The sequence below is a fragment of the Vulpes vulpes genome, chromosome 6, assembly GCF_048418805.1.
Source record: "Vulpes vulpes isolate BD-2025 chromosome 6, VulVul3, whole genome shotgun sequence".
NCBI lineage: Eukaryota > Metazoa > Chordata > Mammalia > Carnivora > Canidae > Vulpes > Vulpes vulpes.
The window spans coordinates 65,394,713-65,415,857 of record NC_132785.1 but is presented as its reverse complement, the minus strand read 5'-3'; the positions used below and the strand labels follow the sequence as shown (position 1 = coordinate 65,415,857).

At 50.9% G+C, this 21,145-nt stretch overlaps 4 protein-coding genes and 1 pseudogene across 15 annotated transcripts; 3 read left to right on the top strand and 2 right to left on the bottom strand.

Moving 5' to 3' along the window:
• The first annotated feature begins 78 nt into the window (after nt 1-78).
• Nucleotides 79-1,563, top strand: MDP1 (magnesium dependent phosphatase 1). 2 transcript variants are annotated; one of them, XM_072761266.1, is made up of 6 exons: nt 88-251; nt 352-412; nt 492-602; nt 926-1,033; nt 1,125-1,210; nt 1,362-1,563. In XM_072761266.1, the coding sequence occupies exons 1-6, from the start codon at nt 215-217 to the stop codon at nt 1,451-1,453; spliced, it is 495 nt and encodes a 164-aa protein (XP_072617367.1). In that variant the 5' UTR covers nt 88-214; the 3' UTR covers nt 1,454-1,563. The 2 variants fall into 2 exon arrangements, with proteins under 2 accessions (XP_072617368.1, XP_072617367.1); XM_072761267.1 differs by lacking the exon at nt 1,125-1,210 and having other exon boundaries at nt 79-251; nt 926-981; nt 1,364-1,563.
• Nucleotides 1,564-1,922: 359 nt separating this feature from the next.
• CHMP4A (charged multivesicular body protein 4A) lies at nt 1,923-6,208 on the top strand. The gene is made up of 6 exons (XM_026007607.2): nt 1,923-2,089; nt 3,643-3,792; nt 3,879-4,056; nt 4,839-4,953; nt 5,319-5,454; nt 5,886-6,208. The coding sequence occupies exons 1-6, from the start codon at nt 2,059-2,061 to the stop codon at nt 5,942-5,944; spliced, it is 669 nt and encodes a 222-aa protein (XP_025863392.1). The 5' UTR covers nt 1,923-2,058; the 3' UTR covers nt 5,945-6,208.
• A 1,103-nt stretch (nt 6,209-7,311) lies between these two features.
• TSSK4 (testis specific serine kinase 4) lies at nt 7,312-15,568 on the bottom strand. 7 transcript variants are annotated; one of them, XM_072761262.1, is made up of 5 exons: nt 15,440-15,568; nt 14,978-15,136; nt 8,810-9,052; nt 8,031-8,394; nt 7,312-7,591 (listed from the first exon to the last, which is right to left on the bottom strand). In XM_072761262.1, exons 3-5 carry the CDS (start codon nt 9,019-9,021, stop codon nt 7,409-7,411), a joined length of 759 nt encoding a protein of 252 aa, XP_072617363.1. In that variant the 5' UTR covers nt 9,022-9,052; nt 14,978-15,136; nt 15,440-15,568; the 3' UTR covers nt 7,312-7,408. The 7 variants fall into 7 exon arrangements, with proteins under 7 accessions (XP_072617363.1, XP_025863388.1, XP_072617362.1 ...); XM_026007603.2 differs by lacking the exon at nt 14,978-15,136 and having other exon boundaries at nt 8,031-8,424; nt 15,440-15,537; XM_072761261.1 differs by lacking the exons at nt 14,978-15,136; nt 15,440-15,568 and adding an exon at nt 14,447-14,568 and having other exon boundaries at nt 8,031-8,424.
• LOC112926542 (large ribosomal subunit protein eL37 pseudogene) lies at nt 11,155-11,699 on the bottom strand (annotated as a pseudogene).
• On the top strand, nt 15,290-21,099 carry TM9SF1 (transmembrane 9 superfamily member 1). 5 transcript variants are annotated; one of them, XM_072761256.1, is made up of 6 exons: nt 15,290-15,593; nt 16,229-16,590; nt 17,240-17,861; nt 18,527-18,712; nt 19,635-19,908; nt 20,445-21,099. In XM_072761256.1, exons 2-6 carry the CDS (start codon nt 16,246-16,248, stop codon nt 20,836-20,838), a joined length of 1,821 nt encoding a protein of 606 aa, XP_072617357.1. In that variant the 5' UTR covers nt 15,290-15,593; nt 16,229-16,245; the 3' UTR covers nt 20,839-21,099. The 5 variants fall into 5 exon arrangements, with proteins under 5 accessions (XP_072617357.1, XP_025863380.1, XP_025863379.1 ...); XM_026007595.2 differs by lacking the exon at nt 15,290-15,593 and adding an exon at nt 15,598-15,915; XM_026007594.2 differs by lacking the exon at nt 15,290-15,593 and adding an exon at nt 15,624-15,952.
• The last annotated feature ends 46 nt before the right edge of the window (nt 21,100-21,145 follow it).

Here is a 21,145-nt window from a genome sequence, read left to right as displayed (position 1 = left end):
GGAGAGGCCGGACCCGGGTCCGGGCCGGGGCGCCAGCGCTTTGCCGCGGTCCCTCCCCCGCTCCCCCAGCAGAAGGCGCTCTGGCGCGGTCTCCAGGCCCACGGCCGCAGCCCCGCGCCGCGCCGCTCTAGTCGCCGGTTCTGTGAGGCGGGCGGGGCAGGGGTAGCCGCCGCGGAGAGCCTCGCCTCGGAGCGCGCAGCCGGCCGGCCCGGCCATGGCGCGGCTCCCGAAGCTGGCGGTCTTCGACCTCGGTGAGGCGACGGGCCTGGGGAGCTCTCCTTTTCCAGACCCCGGCCGCAGCGCCCGAGGCCTGCGCGCCCCGAGCCTGAACCCGCCTCCGTCCTCCCGCAGATTACACGCTCTGGCCGTTCTGGGTGGACACGCACGTAGACCCCCCGTTCCACAGGAGCAGGTGAGGCGGCGCTGGCGGGGCGGGCGGCGGCCGGGCCGGGCCGGGCCGGGCCGCGGCTGAGCGCGCTCTCGCCCTCCAGCGACGGGGCCGTCCGGGATAGGCGGGGCCAGGCCGTCCGACTGTACCCAGAGGTGCCTGACGTCCTGCAGCAGTTGCAAGACCTTGACGTGCCCGTCGCGGCCGCTTCACGGTAAGGAGAGCCCCTGAAGAACGCCGCCGGCCTCACGCCGGGAGACGCGTGCGGGAGACGTCTCGCGGAGCCGGGTGGCTGCAAGAACCTGGGCCGTGCAGATTTGCACCTATTTGCGTATCTGAGGTACCGTCTCCGGTGCCTTTTGTTGATTAAACATTGGCCCAGCGCCGCCTGTGTCAGACGGGGACGCTAGGGAGTTGAGTGAGGACCGAGGATGCCTACCTATCCCAGAAAAATAACAAGTTGATTTCCCCTTGGTTCAACATAACTTGGCTTGCAGCCCAGGCCTTCCGGATCCCATCTAGGACACTTTTTTGTAGGACGGGGGAGATCGAAGGGGCCAACCAGCTACTGGAGCTCTTTGGCCTTGACAGATATTTTGTTCATCGGGAAATCTATCCAGGCAGCAAGGTCACCCACTTTGAGAGGTAAGCGGAGGTAAGGGTAGGAACGGGGAGACCAGAGAGGAGGAAGGAGCTAAGAAGCCAGCGTGGCCCTTCCCTGCCCCTCCTTGCACAGGTTGCAGCAGAAGACTGGAGTTGTTTTCTCCCAGATGATCTTCTTTGATGACGAGAAGCGGAATATCGTAGACGTCAGCAAACTAGGTACTGAATGGTGAGGTTAGCCCTTTGGGGGATGAGGAGAAAGGGTTACTATGAGGGGTTAGGCAGGTAGGCACAGGATGGGTAGTTTGCATGATAGCCTTGGGTGAGAGGACAACAAGGCCTGATGAAATGTGGCTTATTTTCTTTCTAGGAGTTACCTGCATTCATGTCCAGAATGGAATGAATCTTCAAACCCTAACTCAAGGACTAGAGACATTTGTGAAGGCCCAAGCTGGGCCCTGAGATCCAGGCCTGTGGATGAGCCTCATTTGAGGCATAAAACTGAAAGGAAATCAGGAAGGCATTTTCAGGTGTATTTGTAAATTATTAAAGTATGTTTGTGTGCGACGGAAGAGAGCTTCCGGCTTGTATCTACTTTTCTAGCGTTGTAGCCGGCATCTGTTATCGGAGGGGCCAAGAGCAGAGCTAGCGGCATTAGGCTTCATCGGGGCACTCCCAACTGTGACCCCCTTGTGCTCGCCCGGTCCGCACCCCGTTTCCTGAGCTCTGTCGAGCGCCTGAAGAACACTTCCACTGGCCCCAAGTAGTGGAATCCACGATTCTGCACACTCCCTTCCAGGAAAACAAACCTTGGGGTTGGGGTTGGGGTGGGGGCGGCCTTTCTATAGCCCAAAGTGAAGCGGCCGCTTTAAGGGGAGTGGGTGGGTTGGGGTGGCTCGGGTCACGTGGTAGAAGTGGCCGGGTCGGCTCCAGTTGATGATGTCGCGGCGGGGCCCCAAGGAGGGATTGGCCCAGGCCTGTCTGAGCGCTGAGGCCGCTCCCTCCCGGGGGCAAGGCGGAAGTGGCGGGACGCGCAGTGGGGCGGAGGCGGGCCAGCGAGGGTGGACATGAGTGGTCTCGGCAGACTCTTCGGGAGGGGTGAGCCGGGGCGACGCTGGTCGGCGGGAGGTGCTGGCCGCGGGGCTGTGGGGCAAGGCCGCGGCCCCGGGCGGTCCCGAAAACCCGGTCCGCGGCCCAGCGAGGCCTCCTCACGTGGCAGGAGGCCCCGCCTTGTCGGGGAGCCTGGCTCTGGCTGCCCTCCCTTCCCCGCCCCCCGAGGGAAGAGCGGGGGGCCGGCCCCAGACGTGAATGGACGCCCCCACTGTTGAGGCTGGGTGGGGGGGATGAGTCCCCGGCTGTCGTCATCTAGCCCTTCCCGAAACGCTGGTGCACCCTTTATGCCGGCCAAGGGAATCTGAGGTGGTGAAGGAGGACTGCCTACTTAAAGCTCCTGGTGGGGGACAAAAACTGGCACGCACAGTGTAGGGTAGCAACTCCATGGCGGGGATGCTCCTACCAACCAGGAAGCGCCGAAGCCGAAGCAGTGTGGGGGGTTGTGACCCAGAAGGCTAGAGGTATGCGTGGAGAACTGAGATGCTCTAGGGAGAGGTAACTGCAGGACAGCAGGAAAGAGTCTGGTGTATTTGGGGGAAAGGAGTTCTGGCGGCCCTGTGTGCGAGCGCGCGTGCTAAAGAGGATGGAGAGGGACACCTGGGGGGCTCAGGTGGTGATCCCCCGGTCCTGGGGTGGAGTCCCTCATCGGGTTCCCTGCGGGGAGCCGCCTTCTCCCTCTGCCCGTGTCTCTGCCTCTCTGCCTCTCATGAATAAGTAAATAAAATCTTAAAAAAAAAAAAAAAAAAAAAAAGGATGGAGAGGTAAACAAAGGCCAGACCAAGAAGGGCCTTGTATTTCTCATTAGTTTTGGATTTTATCCTGTAGAGGCAATAGAGTGTGGAAGGATTTTAAGCAAAGGCTGTCCTTTTCTTTCTTTCTTTCTTTCTTTCTTTCTTTCTTTCTTTCTTCTTTCTTCTTTCTTTCTTTCTTTTTAATTGTTAGAAGTGCAGAAAAGGAAGGGGAAAATTGAGATCAGATTTTTTTTTTTTTCCCTCTAGTCCCAGTACTTTATTCAGTTTGATCCTGTGGAGTCAGGACCTTGGGCATCTCCTAGGACAGCAAATGGAACAGTGATTATAAAAACAGACCAAACTTTGGTTGGGAGATGATAACTGGGAGGCTGTGCATGTGTAGGGACAGGGGGTGTATAGAACTCTATGCCTTCCACTCAGGTTTGCTTTGAACCTAAAACTGCCCTGAAAAACAAAGTCTATTATTTAAAAAAAAAAAAAAAAAAAAAAAAAAAAAACCTAGAAATTACTTGAAAGGCAGCTTGGAATAGCAAAAGAATACTGGATTTGGAAGTCATACTACCACCTTTCGATTCCTCCTCAATTCTTACTGGTTGTGATTCTAAACAAAAAAATTTCACATCTCTGTAACTTTTCATATGTGTAAACTGAAGATAATACATTCATTGTAGAGAGTCATTTTGGGATTCATAACACAGTGAAGTGCCTCGCACACATTATGCACTCAGTGACTGGTGGCTAATATTCTTCCTTCACATAATATGGGCCTGCTTGATTGGACTCCAGGGAAGAAGGAGAAGGGGCCAACCCCTGAGGAGGCAATACAGAAACTGAAGGAGACAGAGAAGATACTGATCAAGAAACAGGAGTTTCTGGAACAGAAGATTCAACAGGAGTTACAAATGGCCAAGAAGCATGGGATAAAAAATAAGAGAGGTAATGGGGGAGAGGTGCCAATGGGGCGGGCCTAGGTGGGAAGCAAGGGATTTTGGTTCTGATGTTCAGGGTGTGGGCTGGGTCAGCCGCCCTACAGGCTTTGCGGAGGAAGAAAAGATTGGAACAGCAGCTGGCACAAACCGATGGGACATTATCCACCCTGGAGTTTCAGCGTGAGGCCATTGAGAATGCCACCACCAATGCAGAAGTGCTTCGTACCATGGAGCTTGCTGCCCAAGGCATGAAGAAGGCCTACCAGGACATGTGGGTACGGGGGGAGGGAAGCAGGGGACCCAGGCACTGGGGAAAATAGATTGGTATTATAATTTGAATCTTAAAACCTCAGAATGTGAATTTACAGTATAGATGGCTATGACAGCTAGACCTTGGTCAGTCTTCTTGCTTCCTGTAAGATCTCTGCTGGCCAAAGCATTACAGGGAGGAAAGATGATTTTTCTAATTTTTAAAAATTTTTTAAAAATATTTTTATTTATTCATGAGAGACACACAGAGAGAGAGGCAGAGACACAGGCAGAGGGAGAAGCAGGCTCCATAGGGGGATCCCTGGGTGGCTGAGCAGTTTGGCTCCTGCCTTTGGCCTGGGGCGTGATCCTGGAGTCCTGGGATCGAGTCCCATGTCAGGCTTACCGCATGGAGCCTGCTTCTCCCTCTGCCTGTGTCTCTGACTCTCTCTCTCTGTGTCTCTCATGAATAAATAAATAAAATCTTAAAAAAAAAAAAAAAAGAAGAAGAAGCAGGCTCCATGCAGGGAGCCTGATGTGGGACTCGATCCCAGGACATCGACCACTGAGCCACCTAGGCATCCCGATTTTTCTAATTTTAAAGATCTTCAGAAAGGGCAGTGCAGCCTGTCTTCCCCATTGTGGCTTCTTGCCAATTTTCAGGCCAGCCTTGTCTCTGTACAATATCCCAGGGATCTCTTCTGATACCCATGGATTTATCAGTCTGAGGCCACAGACAGGAGGAGAGATGGGAGAGTCAGGAGGGTTGTTGCCTGATTTCTTGACTGTATACCTTGTTTTCAGGGACATTGACAAGGTGGATGAACTGATGGCTGACATTACAGAACAACAGGAGGTGGCCCAGCAGATTTCAGATGCCATTTCTCGGCCTGTGGGCTTTGGAGATGTTGTAGATGAGGTGATTGAGTGAGGGGTCAGGGAATATGGGAGAAAACATGAGACCAGCCAGAAGGAATACTCAAGAGAATCATGGGGCAAGTTTGAGGGATGTGGGGCACTCCAAAAGTGATATATTTTTGGAAGTAGAAATTTCCTTTCTTCATTTTATTTTTTTAAGTGTACTTATTTATTTTAGAGAGAGTGTGTGAGAGCATGGGAGGGGAGGGGCAGGGGGAGAGAGAGTCCTAAGTGGACTCTGCTGAGCTCAGAGCTCGACATGGGGCTCAGTCTTATGACCCTGAGATCAGGGACTTGAGATCACAATTTGAGCTGAAACCAAGAGTTGCATGCTTAACTGTGCCAGTTTTGTTGTTCCATATCCAGGATGAGCTACTGGAAGAGCTAGAGGAGCTGGAGCAGGAGGAATTGGCCCGGGACTTGTTAACCGTGGGTGACAAAGAGGAAGAACCCCCCGTTGAACTGCCCAGTGTACCCTCTACACATCTGCCTGTGGGACCAGGTACTCGGGGCTATACTATTATCTCAAGGACTTGAGGAGGTGGGAGAGATATGGGAAAAGGTTATTCCATTTATATCCTGCTTCAAAGGAACCAAGCAGAGAGGGCTGCTGCTACAGTTGTACAGGTTGTTGACTGCATAAGGGCACCTGGCTGAAGAGGAATGAAGACCAAATTCCAGCTTGTGCCTCACTCAGCAAGCTGTATACCTCCTGGTATAGGGCTGCGAGTGCTAGGAGAAAGAGGCCCATTCTCCTAATTTTACAGGGTGCTCTGGGAATTAGCAGCAGCCCAGCAAGCAGAAGGATCACACCTCTAGGTTCTTTGCTGGGGAGAGAGAACCCAACGGACTCTCAGGTTTATAGCAGGGGATTGTTGAAGTTGCTACGGTCCTAACACTTCTTTCTTTCTCTGGGTATCCTTGTCCCCGAAGCTCCCGAAGCAGACGAAGATGAAGCAGCACTTAAGCAGTTGGCTGAGTGGGTATCCTGATAAGTCTGGGTTGCTTTTCCCGGCACTGCCTTCATTGGTCTCTTTTCCTTAAGTGCCAAGTGCTAAGCTAAAGGAACCTACCTGTTGGGGAGGTCCTGCTGAGCGGTGATAGTGTGACCCTGCCTGGAAAGGGGTTGTTGCCCTCCCCTTCTTGGCCCAACTCTGAAAAAGGATGTTGGCGCGAGAGGAGCCCCCAGGCCCCCTTCTCTTTGATAGTAGTCACGGTGCCTTCGTTCCCAATAAAATCGGGCAGATGGAACTGTAGTGCTTATACTGCCTTGTCTACATCTGAAACCCTTCCCTGGCCTTTGGAGCTTTGTTTCATTCAAGCAATGAATCACAGTGGGAGTAAGAAAGGAAGTAATGAAGCGTTGGAACAGAGAAAAAAATGGGCGTTGACAATATCTTGGCCTACTATGTTCTAAGTAGGTACTATTTCATCTTTCAAGTTGGTTTGTCTTAGAGCTGCCTAATGCTGAGGCTAAGCACAAGTATTATTTATCTTAGAACTGTATAGAACTGTCTCTGAGTCCTCTTTCATTGCTTTCCCCCAATCATGCCTCTGCCAAGATGGCCCAAAAGGAACTCATTTTCCTTTTGCAAAGCCCATTTTTAGGAAAGGGAGGGACAATATGGGGATAAAGGAGCAACTGGCTTTCCTTTACTCAGAACCCATGGTTCTGGCTTGGTTTGAACTTTTTTTTTTTTTTTTTAAGATTTAGCTATTTATTTTGAGAGAGTACATGCGTTCATAAGCAAGAGGGGCAGGGGAAGAAGAGAGAACCCCAAGCTGACTCCCTGCTGAGCACAGAGCCTGATGCAGGGCTCCATCCAATGACCCTGAGCTTTTCAGCTCAGGACACTCAACCACCTGTGCCACCCATGCGCCCTTGTCGTTTGTTTCTACGAGCACTAGTTGAGGGGCCATGATTCACTGGGATTTTTTTCAGTAGTGAAACAACTACTTGGAGGAGGGAGCAGGAACCAAGATACATCACACATCTTGATACCCCTGATATTTGTTCTTCAAAGAGAATATTGCCATCCCTTTGGACAGTAAACAGAGATAGAGCCATAACCAAACAGCAGCCAGGGCCTCTACCCCCCTACTTGAACATTTAGAATGCACATAGATACAAAATAGTGAGCATTTCCTTAGCCAGAATAATGAAGCTTCCCAAAAGTGGGTGTTCATCCCAGCACCCTCTCTCCCATGAGCTGCATATGTGCTACATTGTGAATTACCACGTGGACTTCACAGGTGCCAATATGGCTGGTTCCAGACTGGTTAGAAATCCACCTCTTACCCTCAGTAGTGTTTCTTGCTAAGGTTCCCCTGAGGAAAGAATGTCTTTGACCCCAGCTAGTAAAACTAAATCAGAAATAGATTTATTATTGGTATAAAATATTTTTAGCCCCAGACCCTCCCGCTTTGCTCCTCTCTCAACCCCCTTTCAACCACTTTTAGGTGTTGATTTCCAAGGATTGGTGCCGATTAGGGGTGCTGGGGGGTTGGCACATGGCTTCAAGCAGCCTGATCTCATGGGTGGGTTGCTCAGGCTGGAACTTGAGCACCCAAGGATCCTTGATGATGTCCAGGATGGTGGCACGCTTGGTGGCTTGGCATAGTGTCTGGAGGACCAGGTTCTAGGGCAGAGGAGAGAGAGGTCTTGGCTGAGCTTGCCCCCCATTGTGCCACACAGGCAACTAGCTGTTGGACCTGGGAGAGAAGCAAGATAGCCCATCACACCACTCTGGTGAAAGGGGGTATGGCCCTGATTTTATCTTGAAGAGCCTGGCATTTATCTATCTCCTTGGAGGAGAAGGGAAGGAAGGGTTCCCTGGGGGAAAACGCTTACATAATCCCCTCCTGGCCTAAAGAGACAAGAGGCTGAAACCTGCTTATCCCTCACACGCCCAGGGGTAGCCCTTTAATTCCCTCCTCAGCAACTACTCTAGGGTAGGGGCTCAAGTGTGAGATTGCTCTGGTGGGGAAGAGCCTCCCCCAGGGTGGGGACTCCTAGGATGGGTATTCCCTCCCTGTAGGTTATCCCCAAGGCCTCAGCCCTCCTGGGGGAGCCAGCACCTTGCACTCCTGAGAGATGGAGTAGTTAGATGGAAAAGTGACCTCCTTTTGAGTCTCTTTCAGCAGCTTCTTGAGATTGGTGTCATCAAAGGGCAGCCGGGCGACCACTAGAGTGTAGAGGATGACGCCCATGCTCCAGGTGTCAGACAGGAAAGGGTTGTAGGGCAAGCCCAGCAAGATCTCCGGGCATGCGTAAGCAAAGCTGCCACAGTAGGTCTGGCTGAGGTGGGTAAAGCAGTTCATTTGGCGGTAAGAAGGGCTACTATGCATTCTCTGGTTAGAAGGCACCATCTTGGCGAAGCCAAAGTCTGAGATCTTCACGTTCTCCCGCTTGTCCAGCAACAGGTTCTCCAACTTTAAGTCCCTACCAGCAGCAGAAAGGCTGGGGGTCAGGCTGGGAAGAGGGCTCAGTATTAGACCGGGAGCTGAAGGGCCAGGGGTCAGAGGCTAGAGGTGGAAAGGCAGAGTGGGAGAGAGGCACAGTCATGAGGACACAAGGTAGAGAGGGAGGAGCTGTGGAGTTGTGAGCAGAGCCGCGAGGTGAGAGAGGAGGGTACCTGAGGACCGCTGGGGCTCATCATTGTACTTCATAGAGTGCTGTGCTCACAGAGGGTTGCTACATAAACGTTCTTGAGCAAAGCATTAAAATAGAGGGGATGAATAGGCCTAGATAACCCAGGAAGGTTGAGGGAGGGGGAAAAAAAGGGAAGAAAGTGGGAGACATGCATGATACCCCCTTGAGAGCCCAAAGGCCCCAGCCTGGGTGGCCGTGCCCTCACCGGTGCACGATGCCCTTGCTGTGCAGGTAGGCGATGCCCAGGGTCATCTGGGAGAACCACTTGCCAGCAAGGGGCTCAGAGCAAGCCCCGTACCGCTGGATCCACTCGAGGACATCACCACCCTGAGCCAGCTCCAGAATGATGTATACTCGGGATGTGGTTTCAATGGCCTGATAGAAGTTGATGAGGTACTTGTGCCGCAGGACCTTCATTACCTGGCCCCAGAAGAGGGATCCATCAAACCTAGGAAGGGAGAACCCTGGCTGTGCTCCCAGCCCTCCTGCCATCCCACTGCTAACCTACTTAGAACCATGCAAAAGGATTAAATTCCAGAGGGCTGGTGGGCTGTGGGTGAACCTTATGCTTTGGACTTTTACTTTGTGAGGGCCTGTGGGTGAATGGAAAGAGGTTGAATTTACATGGAGTCCTTTTCCTGCTGCTCAGTAAGACATTCAGCCCTGGTTGTGGGGGAGGGAGCAGGTGTGCTGGCTCGCCCGCTTCCTGACCCTACCCTTTTCTGAGAAGTCTTTAGCAACTCAGTATGAGTTCCCTCTTCCAGCCCCCTTTCCAACCTGTATCTCACGGGGCAGGAACTTGTTAAGATAGTCCTCAGAGGCCTTCTTCTTTGAGATGATCTTGACAGCCACCATGACCTTTTGCTTTGTGTAGTAAGCTTCGTACACGGTCCCATAGGAGCCATTGCCAATGACCTTGCCCATCTCGTAACCGTACTCCTCCATTACAGAGCGGTAGGCAGAGGGGGTTGGTGCTATCTCCAAGGTGTCTCCCTTCCCCATGGTGTCAGGCTTGCTGAGAGCAGGGAACTTTGCTACTTAAAAGCCTATTTATCTGCTCAGAAAGCCAACCTTGAGCTACTGAGGGCTAGGATACCAAAGTAAAGTTAAGTCTCCAAATGCTTGCCTATATAGTCACGCGAGTCTGGGGTGCTGGGCTCAACTCTCCACTAGGAACGTGGAGGGGGATGAAGGGAGCAGCAGTTCTTTTTTGTTCCCACTAGCTGTTGTTACTTCTTTCTCCTCCTGGTTACGGAACTCCCAAGGTCCTGTGTTCCATATACCTCACAATTCACCTTCTTTGTGCCCTTGGCCACGAGGCTTGAGAATGAAGTGCACTGTGGAATATATTCCTGGAGGCAACCTCTGCAACCTGGTGAGATGCCCGCCCCCCTGCCCCGGCCAAGATCTAGTCCCTTCAACCATCCACGTTTATGGAACACCCACTGTGTGCCAGGCAGTGTGCGAGTACTGGGCCAAAATAGCCCAGAACGCCAACAGAGACCCTCTGCTCCTAGAGTGTATTCTCCAGCATGAGAAACACGTGTGAGGATATTACAGAGACTTACAAGGTGTTGGAGAAGCCTATTCTAACGAATCTTAACCTTAAGTGATTTTTTTTTTTTCTTGGCTTAAAGCAACTGCCTTTTTTCTTTTTTTCTTTTGCAAGTTGAGGTGGGCTCAGTGGCTGGTTCTTCTGGTGGCCTCATCTTAATTGGGATGGCTTGTTTCTGCTGTATATGGTCTCACTATCCAGTGGACTAGCCAGAGTTCTTTGACATAATAGCACTGAATTTTAAGAGGAAAAAAAAAAAGAGAAATTGCATGGTCACCTGAAGCCTAGACTCCAAAGTTGCAAAACCTCACTTCTACAAGTAAAGACAGTTACAGGGTTACAAGGATCTCTCAGATCGAAGGGGTGTAATAGACTCCACCTGTGAACCCTGAAATGCATTCTTGTCTTGCTTTCCATGACCCTAAGTTCTATAGTTTTACTCCTATCCTTCTAGCCATTCCTCAGACTTCCCTGGAGCTTTATCTTCTTTATCTGTCCCTCCAGCATATCCTGAAGGTTCTACCACAGGCCTTATTTCCTCAAAGCTTTATGTCCTCCCATTAGGATCTCACCCATTCCCAACATTACATCAATGCTGACTGCTCCTAATCTCATCTCTATCCCAGATGTCCCCTGGAGTTCCAGCACCAGTTGCTCACTGGACAGCACATGGACATGTCTTCCTCAAGTATCTTAAACTCACCCTGTCCAAAACTGAACTCTTTAGGTTCTTGCTCTAGACTTTCTCTGTTAAGTTCTATACTCATTGCTTCAATTTACACACCCAGGTGTCATCCTAGACCCTTCTGTCTGCCTTAGCCCCTACATCCAATCTGTCACCTCTTCTCCCTCCTAATTATCTTTCATAATACATTCTGGGATCTCAGAGCAGCTGCCACTGTCTTAGGTCAAACCTCCATCAACCGATCACTCTAGCAAGCTTTTTGTTCCCCTCAGGTCTTCACCCTGAACTCCAAGGCATAACACTGGTTTTATTTCCACCTAAAACAATTCATTGCCTCCCCTTTCTCCTCAGGATCGAGTCCAAATTCTTTTTTTTTTTTTTTTTTTTTTAAACCAGAACGTTTATTTTGACTAATCGTTGAAATCCTTAAGATGAACCGGATGCTGCAACAGCTGCCCTCTTGGGCTTAGGTGTCGTTCCTTCACAGAATCCATGCCTGAATCTGCGGTATACAATTTTCAGGTGCTTCATTCTACCAGTCCCAGTGGTATTTCGTTTTTTAGCCTTGGCACTCCCAGTTATACTTTCTCTTCCGCTTGGCTGGGTAGCCACACTTGCCGCAAGTGGACTTCTAAAGGTGGCAGGCCTTAGAGCCATACTGGCAGCACAACGTGTGCATCTTATTGCGATGCTTTCCAAATGATGATGTCCCCTTCGTCATCTTGTTTCCACGGCCGACCCCAAAGAGAAGCCCAAATTATTTTATATGGCTTCAACATCTCTCCAATTTTATCTCTTAAGATACATGTAATGCTCCAGCCAAACAGAATCACTTGTCCTTCACTGCTGTTCCCTCTGTCTTGGCGGACCCTGACTCTCCCTTCAGGGCTTAGCTCTGAGCTGTTTTAAGGACACCTTTGCTGACCACTCAAACTCAAACTGGATGTTCCTCCTTTCTGGGTAATCCCAGAGCCCCAGTACTTTCTCTGTCACAGCATCTAACGTAGTGTCTGTAATTGTGTTTTTTTCTGCTTGCATATCTCACTGGGGCTGTAAGGGAGGTCAACTGAGCAGAAGAGGGAGATGAAGTCAGAGGTTTGAGAAGAATGGGTTGTGGAGAAATGGAAGAGAGCTCATCCGGAAAATGAGCAGGATCACTGGGCAGCATTGGGGGGTCCAAATGAGGTTAAAAACACAATTTATAGACACATGATTTTAACACAGTGTTAAGATTTTTTTAGCATGTTGGGTATAGGTGCTTGCATATTGGCCGATGAACCCAAGATGAAGGTTTCCCTTGGCAGCTGGGAAGAAAGAATAATGGAAGAGAGGCATCAAGAACACAGGCAAGAATGTAGTTGAAATGATAGAATACAGAGTCAGCTGCATGGGTTAGAAACACAAGCTAGAAAAAGTCCAAAGGGACAAAAGGAGGGGTTGTAGGTCTCGGTGAAACGGAAGAACAAGTTTGGAGGGAATGAGAGAACAAGAGATTGTGGTCTCTTGATAGAGGGGTTATCTGGATTTTTTGTTGTTGTTGTTTTAAAGATTTATTTATTCATGAGAGACAGAGAGGCAGAGACACAGGCAGAGGGAGAAGCAGGCTCCGTGCTGAGAGCCCAACATGGGACTCGACCCTGGGTCTCCAAGGGTCATGCCCTAGGCCGAAGGCAGTGCTAAACCACTGAGCCACCCAGGCTGCCCAGTTACCTGGATTTAAAGACTATGTGTGTACAGGGTGAGGGGGGGCACGCAGGGAAAAGAACAAGAGAAAAATCAGATTTATTTCTATCTCTCCCCCTCCAAAATAAACAAACAAAAAACCTCAACTCCATTTATGGAGTTTGGTATGGTATGGATTATGCCATAGGCTACTGGTAAATTCCTATCTGACAGCCTGCTGCTCCTGCTGGCAGGATGGTTTCAAAGTTTGTTAGAAGCTAGATGTACATTCTCAAACGACCAAGATAAGTTGTCCAGGGCACACCATGGTAAGGAGGCCCACCCAGCCCTGCCCATCTCCTGCTCCTCTGGATAGGTAGCTGGCCCCTGGAGATGTAGGTAGCTTGGTGGCAGCTCTGTCCCTCATCATGTCTAGGAGGTAAACCAGTTCATGCATGAAACGTGTATTAAGCTGCCTACTTTATACAAAAACACTGCTAAGTCCTAAAGATATCAAGATGGATAAATTATAGTCTTCTTGTGAGTACTTAGTAATTAACAAGGAAGACAGACAAATAAGTAAAATAACAGTACAGTGAGATTAAGAGTGCTATAAACAAAGACTGGAAGATGTAAAGGCAGGCTTTATGGAGGAGGCATTTGCACTGTTCAAGAGGAGTCTCTGGGCAGGTAAGCAGGGAATGGTAGACTGGGCAGTCTAGGCAGAGGGAACTATATGAGGCTTGCAGGCTTGAGAAAACATGGCATTCAAGATTCATTTTTGTTTGTTTAAAGATTTTATTTATTCATGAGACACACAGAGAGAATGAGGCAGAGACATAGGCAGAGGGAGAAGCAGGCTCCTTGCAAGGAGCCCAATGTGGGACTCGATCCCCAGACCCAGGATCACACCCTGGGCTAAAGGCAGATGCTCAACCACTGATCCACCCAGGCATCCCTGCATTCAAGATTCTAATCTGAATACAGGAAGGGTTCCAAAAGGTAAGGTACCTGGAGAAGTAATAAAGATCCAGGTCTGACAGGCCTCATATACCACGCTTTTTAGAGTTTATCCTATGTACTCATGGTCAAATTTTGGTTAAAATTATCAAAGTCAGAGCCTGTTAAAAAAATAATGATGCCCAGTCACCTCCTCCTCTAAGATCCTGATTCTGGTGGACCTAGGTGTCTCTGTTTTGTTTTTTAAAGATCTTGTTTATTTATTCATGAGAGACACAGAGAGAGAGGCAGAGACATAAGCAGAGGGAGAAGCAGGCTCCATGCAGGGAGCTTGATGTGGGACTCGATCCCAGGACCCCGGGATCATACCCTGAGCCAAAGGCAGATAGATGCTCAACCACTGAGCCATCCAGGTGCCCTGGTCTCTCTGTTTTTAATAAGCTTCTAGCTGAATCTGATGCACACCAAGATTTGAGAGCCACTGTTGCAGGAAATAATATATATAGTGTGTGTATAAATATGAATCTTTACAGCAGCAGAGTGGAAAATGGATCCAAGAGCAGAGGTGACCAGGAGACTAGCAAGGTGGCTTACTATGGTAATTTAAGTGAGAGGATGGGACCTGAACCAAGGCAGCCAGGGAAGGCAAGTATTTGGAAGATATTAAGGAAATAAGCAGCAGGGGGCCAAGTGGCGATGATCCAAGGAGGCTGGGGGGTGGGACCAGGGAATAAGTGAGAAAGGGTCCCAGATTTCTGGCTTCTTTAAGTTACTTTTATAATTACAAAACTCATTGGTTATCTAAAAAACTCCCATCTCCTACTTCCTGGAACCTCACCTCCTCCTCCGCCAGGGAGGAGGGTTGGGGCAGAGAGGTCAGAAGTGGGTAAATGGAGGACTTTTCAGGCCTGAAGCCACTTGTGATTTTTCCCTTGTACCACTTTCCCCAGGCAAAGGGAACCTTAAGTCTCCATACTTACATGCTGCCCCCACGTGGCCAAACGGAAGTCACTGCCCTGGGTCTGATCTTCGAAACTCCCCTAAAGGCTCATCCCCTTAAAATAGCGGAGACGCGACAGCCCCAGGGGCGCAGCGATTTAGCGCCGCCTGCGGCCTGGGGTGTGATCCTGGAGACTCGGGATCGAGTCCCACGTCGGACTCCCTGCATGGAGCCTGCTTCTCCCTCTGCCTGTGTCTCTGCCCCTCTTTCTCTGTCTCTATAAATAAATAAAAAAGAAACCTTTAAAAAAAAATAGCGGAGGCTCCCCACAGGGAGCTTCTCCATCTGCCTGTGTCTCTGCCTCTCTGTGTCTCTCATGAATAAATACATAAATTTCAAAAAAAATAGCGGCGACGGACAAGTGTAAACTTTTCCAGGACAGGATAATCTGCAATACAAAATTCCCAAACACATAACGGATAAATACGAACAAAAACATCGAAAGAGTCGAACGTATGCCACGATTCTTAACCTGAAAGTAACAATAAGCGTGTCAGGCTGCCCAACTCACCGGATAAAAGGGCTGACACCCTGTTTGCGTGCCTCAGCACCAGACCGGGCTCAGGCTTGCCATCTTCGAACATGGGACGGTCATTATAGGAACAGGAAGGCCTCCGCTGCAGCCTCGGCAAGATATTCTTACTTACGTACTTATTTTTCGGCGGGAGGCCTTTCGTGACGGGTTGGGAGAGAAGCAGTGAGGTGAGATCCAGACTCCAGGACCCCTGCCTGGACTGTCGCGCAGCCCTAGCACAGTGACGCCCAAAGTCTCAGCCCCGCCCGGGTTGGGGGCACGAACCGCCCCCCAGAGCTCGCCCTCTGCGGTCGGTGGCCAGTCCCATTGGTTCAGCCGGCAAATGCTCCGGGGCGTCCGCTAGATGTGGGCCCAGCCACCCACCGGGCTACGGCTCCCCGGCCTCCGCCCGTGCCCAAGTCTTGCCAGGGACGGGCGGGCGGTCTGGCGGCGACTTACCCCGAAGGGTCGTCCGCGTCCTCGCAGCCAGGCCTCAGCCGTAGCCCCCGCCGGAGAAGCGCCGCGGCCGCAGCGGCGGAGGCGTGGTCCCCTCTAGGCTCCGGGAGAGGAGCTTCCCGCGGGGCCGAGGACCCCTCCCGGTGAGGCGGAAGTGGTAAGACTGACGTGTCCTGGGTCGCTCTGCAGATCGCCGGGAGGGTCCCCCGCCGCGGGGCGGGCTAGCCGAGCCTTGGGGGCTCTCCAGAGCTGGGCCGGGCTCCCGGGGGAGAAGGCTCGTCCGCGAGCGCTTCCTGGGCCGGGTGTGGTGTCCCGCGTGGTGTGGCTCCCGCCGCTGCGAACAGGCACTGCGGCGGCCAACCCCGGGGCGGGCGGTCGTCAGGTCCTCTCCCGGCCGCAGCTAGCGCGCCGCTCTCGGGGAGACCCGGGTAGGAGCCCAAGGGCAGCTACGGGCCGCGGAGGCCAGCCCTACCCGTGCGGTGAGGACCCCGGGGGTGCCGCGGGAAGGTGCCCGAGGTGCGAGGCCGCGTGGCGTTGCCATGGAAACAGGCTGGGGCGCGCGGGAGGTCCCGGGCAGGCGGGCTGCTGGACGGGGACCCCAGATCGACAGGATGAGAGCAGCGGAGCACGGAGAGACAGCACTGTGTGGGGGTCGGCGGAGGCGCCTCTCGAGGGAGGGGTGTAGAGGCCAAGGGGAGAAATTGGAGCCCTGGGGCTTCGTTTCGAAGGACCTGACCTGGGGCGTCCGGAATTGATCCCTGGTTTTCATAACTGCAGGATTCCCCCAAACAGGTTCCACCGCCTTAAGGATGACAGTCCTAGGGCCCCCGCGGAGTTGGAGCTGCCAGTGGCTGCCATTCCTGATACTGCTGCTGGGCAGAGGCCAGGAGCCGCGGGTGGAAGGTGTGACACACTACAAGACCGGTGACCCCGTCATTCTCTATGTCAATAAAGTGGGACCCTACCACAACCCTCAGGAGACTTACCACTACTATCAGCTTCCGGTCTGCTGCCCTGAGAAGATCCGTCACAAAAGCCTTAGCCTGGGTGAAGTGCTGGATGGGGACCGAATGGCCGAATCTCTGTACGAGATCCGCTTTCGGGAGAATGTGGAGAAAAGAATTCTGTGCCACATGCAGCTCAGTTCTGCACAGGTTAGCCACTCCACATTGGCGAGCACTTAGCTCTCCCTCCCAGGAACTAATAACCGTGCCTTACAATTTATGGTTTTAGAGCATCTCTATGGAAATGGGCTGACTTGATTTCTACAACCCCACTGGTAGGCAGGACAGGTGATATTATTTGCATTCAGTTGAGGAAGAAACATACTTGCTCAAAAGTGACTTCCAAGACACATGGATATTGAATTGGAGAAGTGATACTCGAGCCCAGGGCTCCTGACTCCAAGCTGCTCTGTTGGTAACAAGGTCCAGCTGTCACTCCTGCATAGTTGCTTCCTTCCATACCTACCTCTTGGCTTTCTTAACTAGCTCCTTTACACTCTTAGGGCACTTACTCTTTAGTCTACCCAGACCTCCTTACACCTTGCCTTTCTCCTTTTTCTACATCTTTTGCCCGGACATTTGGCAATGTGTGGAGCTCATTTTGATTGTTACCATGGGGGGTGGGGGTAAGGGGCTGCTATTGACATCTAGTGGGAAGAAACCAGGGATGGTGCATATTACAACGCACAGGACAGCTCCCCACAGTAAAGAATTATCTGGCCCAAAATGTCAGTAGTGAAATCTTTCTCTAACCCTATGGCTGGGAGGCTTTGTCTGACTCCTGACTTGCTCTTTGTAGGTGGAACAACTGCGCCAGGCCATTGAGGAACTCTACTACTTTGAATTTGTAGTGGACGACTTGCCAATCCGTGGCTTTGTGGGCTACATGGAGGAGAGTGGCTTCCTGCCTCACAGCCACAAGATAGGGCTCTGGACCCATTTGGACTTCCACCTAGAATTCCATGGAGATCGAATTATATTTGCCAACGTTTCTGTGAGGGATGTCAAGCCCCATAGCTTAGATGGGTTGCGACCTGATGAGTTCTTAGGCCTCACCCACACCTACAGTGTGCGCTGGTCTGAGACTTCAGTGGAGCGTCGGAGTGACAGGCGCCGTGGTGATGATGGTGGTTTCTTTCCCAGAACACTGGAAATCCATTGGTTGTCCATCATCAATTCCATGGTGCTTGTGTTTTTACTGGTGGGTTTTGTGGCTGTCATTCTTATGCGTGTGCTTCGAAACGACCTGGCTCGATACAACTTGGACGAGGAGACTACATCTGCAGGTTCTGGTGATGATTTTGACCAAGGTGACAATGGCTGGAAAATTATCCACACAGATGTCTTCCGATTCCCTCCATACCGTGGTCTGCTCTGTGCTGTGCTTGGTGTGGGTGCCCAGTTCCTGGCCCTTGGCACTGGTGAGGTGATAAAATTAATCAGGGATTTCTCTCAAGGGGTAGAACTAAGGAGGTGGTTTGTTCTGGAAAGATCTACAGATCTTCTCTTCTGTCCAAGGTGAGGGGCATACCTAAGGGGTGGTGTGGCAGGGTCCGACAGGATGTGTACAGGATCACCTGGGTGGCTCAGTCGGTTCAGTGTCCAACTCGATTTCAGCTCAGGCCTTGATCTCAGGGTCGTGAGTTCAAGCCCTGCTTTGGGCTCCATGCTAGGTGTGAAAGCAAATTGGAAGAAAAAAAAAAGAAAGGGTGTGTATATTCCTTTTTTATCTTATTTTATTTATTCATGAGAGAGACGGGGAGAGGGAGAGAGAGAGAGAGAGAGAGAGAGAGAGGCAGAGACACAGGCAGAGGGAGAAGCAGGCCCCACGCAGGGAGCCTAATGTGGGACTCAATCCCGGGTCTCCAGGATCATGCCCTTGGCTGAAGGCGGCGCTAAACCGCTGAACCACCTGGGCTGCCCAGATGTGTATATTCCATTGTGGGTTTGCCAAACAACAGAATTAGGGGATACTATACTGTCTTCCTGGAGACTTTAGGTCTGGGCGAAAGGGTCTGATTCCTCTGAAGTTGCCAGAAAAACGACAGGTGAGACCTGACACAGGCTTTCCACTACCACCCTGCAGGCATTATTGTCATGGCGCTGCTGGGCATGTTCAATGTGCACCGTCATGGGGCCATTAACTCGGCAGCCATCTTGTTGTATGCCCTGACCTGCTGCATCTCTGGCTACGTGTCCAGCCACTTCTACCGGCAGATTGGAGGCGAGCGTTGGGTGTGGAACATCATTCTAACCACCAGCCTCTTCTCTGGTGAGGACTGCCCTTTCCTTGGTGGGCTGGCCTGGTGGGCCGACTGAGAAGCTTAGAATACATTGTGGAACCTGGGACAAAGTTAGAGTAAGGCTTTAAGGGAATAAACATGGGCAAAAGAAACAAGAAAACCATGCAAAAGACAAGAATGCATTCCTTTTGCATAGTCACAAATTAAGTCCTTAAAATGTTCTAGCATGGTAAGCATCCAACGTAGCTTTATCTCATTTAATCCCCACAGTAACCCTGTGTGGTAGGCAATATTGTCCCCATTTTACAGATGAGGAAATTGAACTTCATGCTGGTTAAGTGATTTGCCTGAGATTACTCTCCTAAAAGGGAGTGAAGCAAGTTTCAGACCCAGTCTGTCCCGAGAACCTGTGTTCTTGACCATTATTAAGAGTGAAATAATACTCCTTCTGGAACTTAACTTTGTGATACTCCCTCTTTAAAAAAAAAAAACTTTATTTGGAGGTGGCTACCCGATTGTAGCCTTACAAGCCAGGTTGTCTTCTCAAAGGCAGTAATAATGTGCATTCTGAAGCTTTTTGTGTTCCCAATCCTAACTGTCTGATATATATCCCATCACATTTATGTTTGAGCCAGGGCTTTCTGAAAGCAAGGCCTTAATCCAAAGGAACGTCTCATTCTAGGAATCACTGATGCCACAGCAGGATAGGCCCTTGGAGGCAGGTGGATTGTGTTACTCTTAGATCATCATGTAACAGCTGCCTTGATCCTTAATGATAACAGATGGGAGAGGGGATGCTGGTAAGATAAGGAACAGGAAACGAGGTGTGGAAGGGTGAGGTCTGCCTGGGAACAGGATGCTTCACCCATCTCCTGTTAGGTCTAATCTGAGTGGGTAGCCCCAGGGGATGTAGCTCCTGCTGACCCACCTTCTGGGGGCCCGTCCCTGCAGTGCCTTTCTTCCTGACGTGGAGTGTGGTGAACTCGGTGCATTGGGCTAATGGTTCGACACAGGCTCTGCCAGCCACCACCATCCTGCTGCTTCTGACGGTTTGGCTGCTGGTGGGCTTTCCCCTCACTGTCATTGGAGGCATCTTCGGGAAGAACAATGCTAGCCCCTTTGATGCACCTTGTCGCACCAAGAACATCGCCCGGGAAATCCCACCCCAGCCCTGGTACAAGTCTACGCTCATCCACATGACTGTTGGAGGCTTCCTGCCTTTCAGGTATCCTCCCTTTAGGCCATGGCCATCACTTAGGTTCCTGGCTTTTCTTTCCCCAGTATCCTAACCCAATAAGAGTGATAATCCCTGGTTTAGCTGTACCATTTAGAGATCATTAAATGGGTTCTCCTAGCTCCAAGCAGGACTCAGCTTGAATTAGTTCAAACAGATGAGGCTGTCTCACTTAGAAAGCTCTCCAGAGACTTTGCTCCTTCCACCACCTTTCTGGTTTCTGACATTAGTGTCCACAAGCACCATGTGGGGCTTGAAGCCCATATGATTGCTCATTCAATTTGCTGAGTACCTTTAGTGCCAGGCGAATAATACAGCAGAAAATAAAACGGACAAGATCCTTGCTCTCAACAGATTAGGGAAGATATTCTTGAGATGAACACAGCTAGTCATGGGTGGAGGAGTCCCCAGCAAGCCAGGAACTCCAGGGCAGGGAGTGGAGTGGACCCACTTTTCCACAGTGCCCCGGTAACTGTGCTGGCAGCACACAGCCCTTTAATGCTGTGTATTGTCTCTTCTCTTCACAGTGCCATCTCTGTGGAGCTGTACTACATCTTTGCCACAGTATGGGGTCGGGAACAGTACACTTTGTATGGCATCCTCTTCTTTGTCTTCGCCATCCTGCTGAGCGTGGGGGCTTGCATCTCCATTGCACTCACCTACTTCCAGTTGTCTGGGGAGGATTACCGCTGGTGGTGGCGATCTGTGCTGAGCGTTGGCTCCACTGGGCTCTTCATCTTCCTCTACTCAGTTTTCTACTATGCCCGGCGCTCCAACATGTCAGGGGCAGTACAGACAGTAGAGTTTTTTGGTTACTCCTTACTCACTGGTTATGTCTTCTTCCTCATGCTAGGCACCATCTCCTTTTTTTCTTCCCTAAAGTTCATCCGTTATATCTATGTCAACCTCAAGATGGACTGAGTTTTGGGTGGCAAAACTGTTGCACTTCTCTCCCATTCTTCACGTCCAGGGGCCCATTGATCTCTTCTGATTGAGTGGCTGAATTGTGTGATGGCATTGCTGCCTTCCCCTTTGCCTTTTGGGCCTCCCTTCCCCCGGGAGGGCCTGGAATTACAAATCTCTATTATATAAGGAGTATATATTTGAACTTTTTAAGTTGCCTTTAGTCTTGGTCCTGATCTTTCTTTTTACAATTATCAAAATAAAATTTATTAAGAAAAAGGGTCCTGTAGTTGGAGGGTTTGGTCTGGATATAGGAATTCGAGGC

Coding starts and splice junctions, on each gene's coding strand:
- MDP1 (XM_072761266.1), top strand. CDS start 215: ATGGCGCGGCTCCCGAAGCTGGCGGTCTTCGACCTCG. Junction 603..925: donor CCCGTCGCGGCCGCTTCACG/GTAAGGAGAGCC, acceptor ACTTTTTTGTAG/GACGGGGGAGATCGAAGGGG. Junction 1,034..1,124: donor AAGGTCACCCACTTTGAGAG/GTAAGCGGAGGT, acceptor CTCCTTGCACAG/GTTGCAGCAGAAGACTGGAG.
- CHMP4A (XM_026007607.2), top strand. CDS start 2,059: ATGAGTGGTCTCGGCAGACTCTTCGGGAGGG. Junction 4,954..5,318: donor TTGGAGATGTTGTAGATGAG/GTGATTGAGTGA, acceptor TTCCATATCCAG/GATGAGCTACTGGAAGAGCT. Junction 5,455..5,885: donor ACATCTGCCTGTGGGACCAG/GTACTCGGGGCT, acceptor TTGTCCCCGAAG/CTCCCGAAGCAGACGAAGAT.
- TSSK4 (XM_072761264.1), bottom strand. CDS start 9,606: ATGGGGAAGGGAGACACCTTGGAGATAGCACCAACCCCCTCTGCCTAC. Junction 9,025..9,381: donor TCCTGCCCCGTGAGATACAG/GTTGGAAAGGGG, acceptor TTCTGGGGCCAG/GTAATGAAGGTCCTGCGGCA. Junction 8,425..8,809: donor AGCAAGGGCATCGTGCACCG/GTGAGGGCACGG, acceptor CCCTCTTCCCAG/CCTGACCCCCAGCCTTTCTG.
- TM9SF1 (XM_072761256.1), top strand. CDS start 16,246: ATGACAGTCCTAGGGCCCCCGCGGAGTTGGAGCTGCCAGTGGCTGCCA. Junction 17,862..18,526: donor GTTCCTGGCCCTTGGCACTG/GTGAGGTGATAA, acceptor ACCACCCTGCAG/GCATTATTGTCATGGCGCTG. Junction 19,909..20,444: donor GGAGGCTTCCTGCCTTTCAG/GTATCCTCCCTT, acceptor TTCTCTTCACAG/TGCCATCTCTGTGGAGCTGT.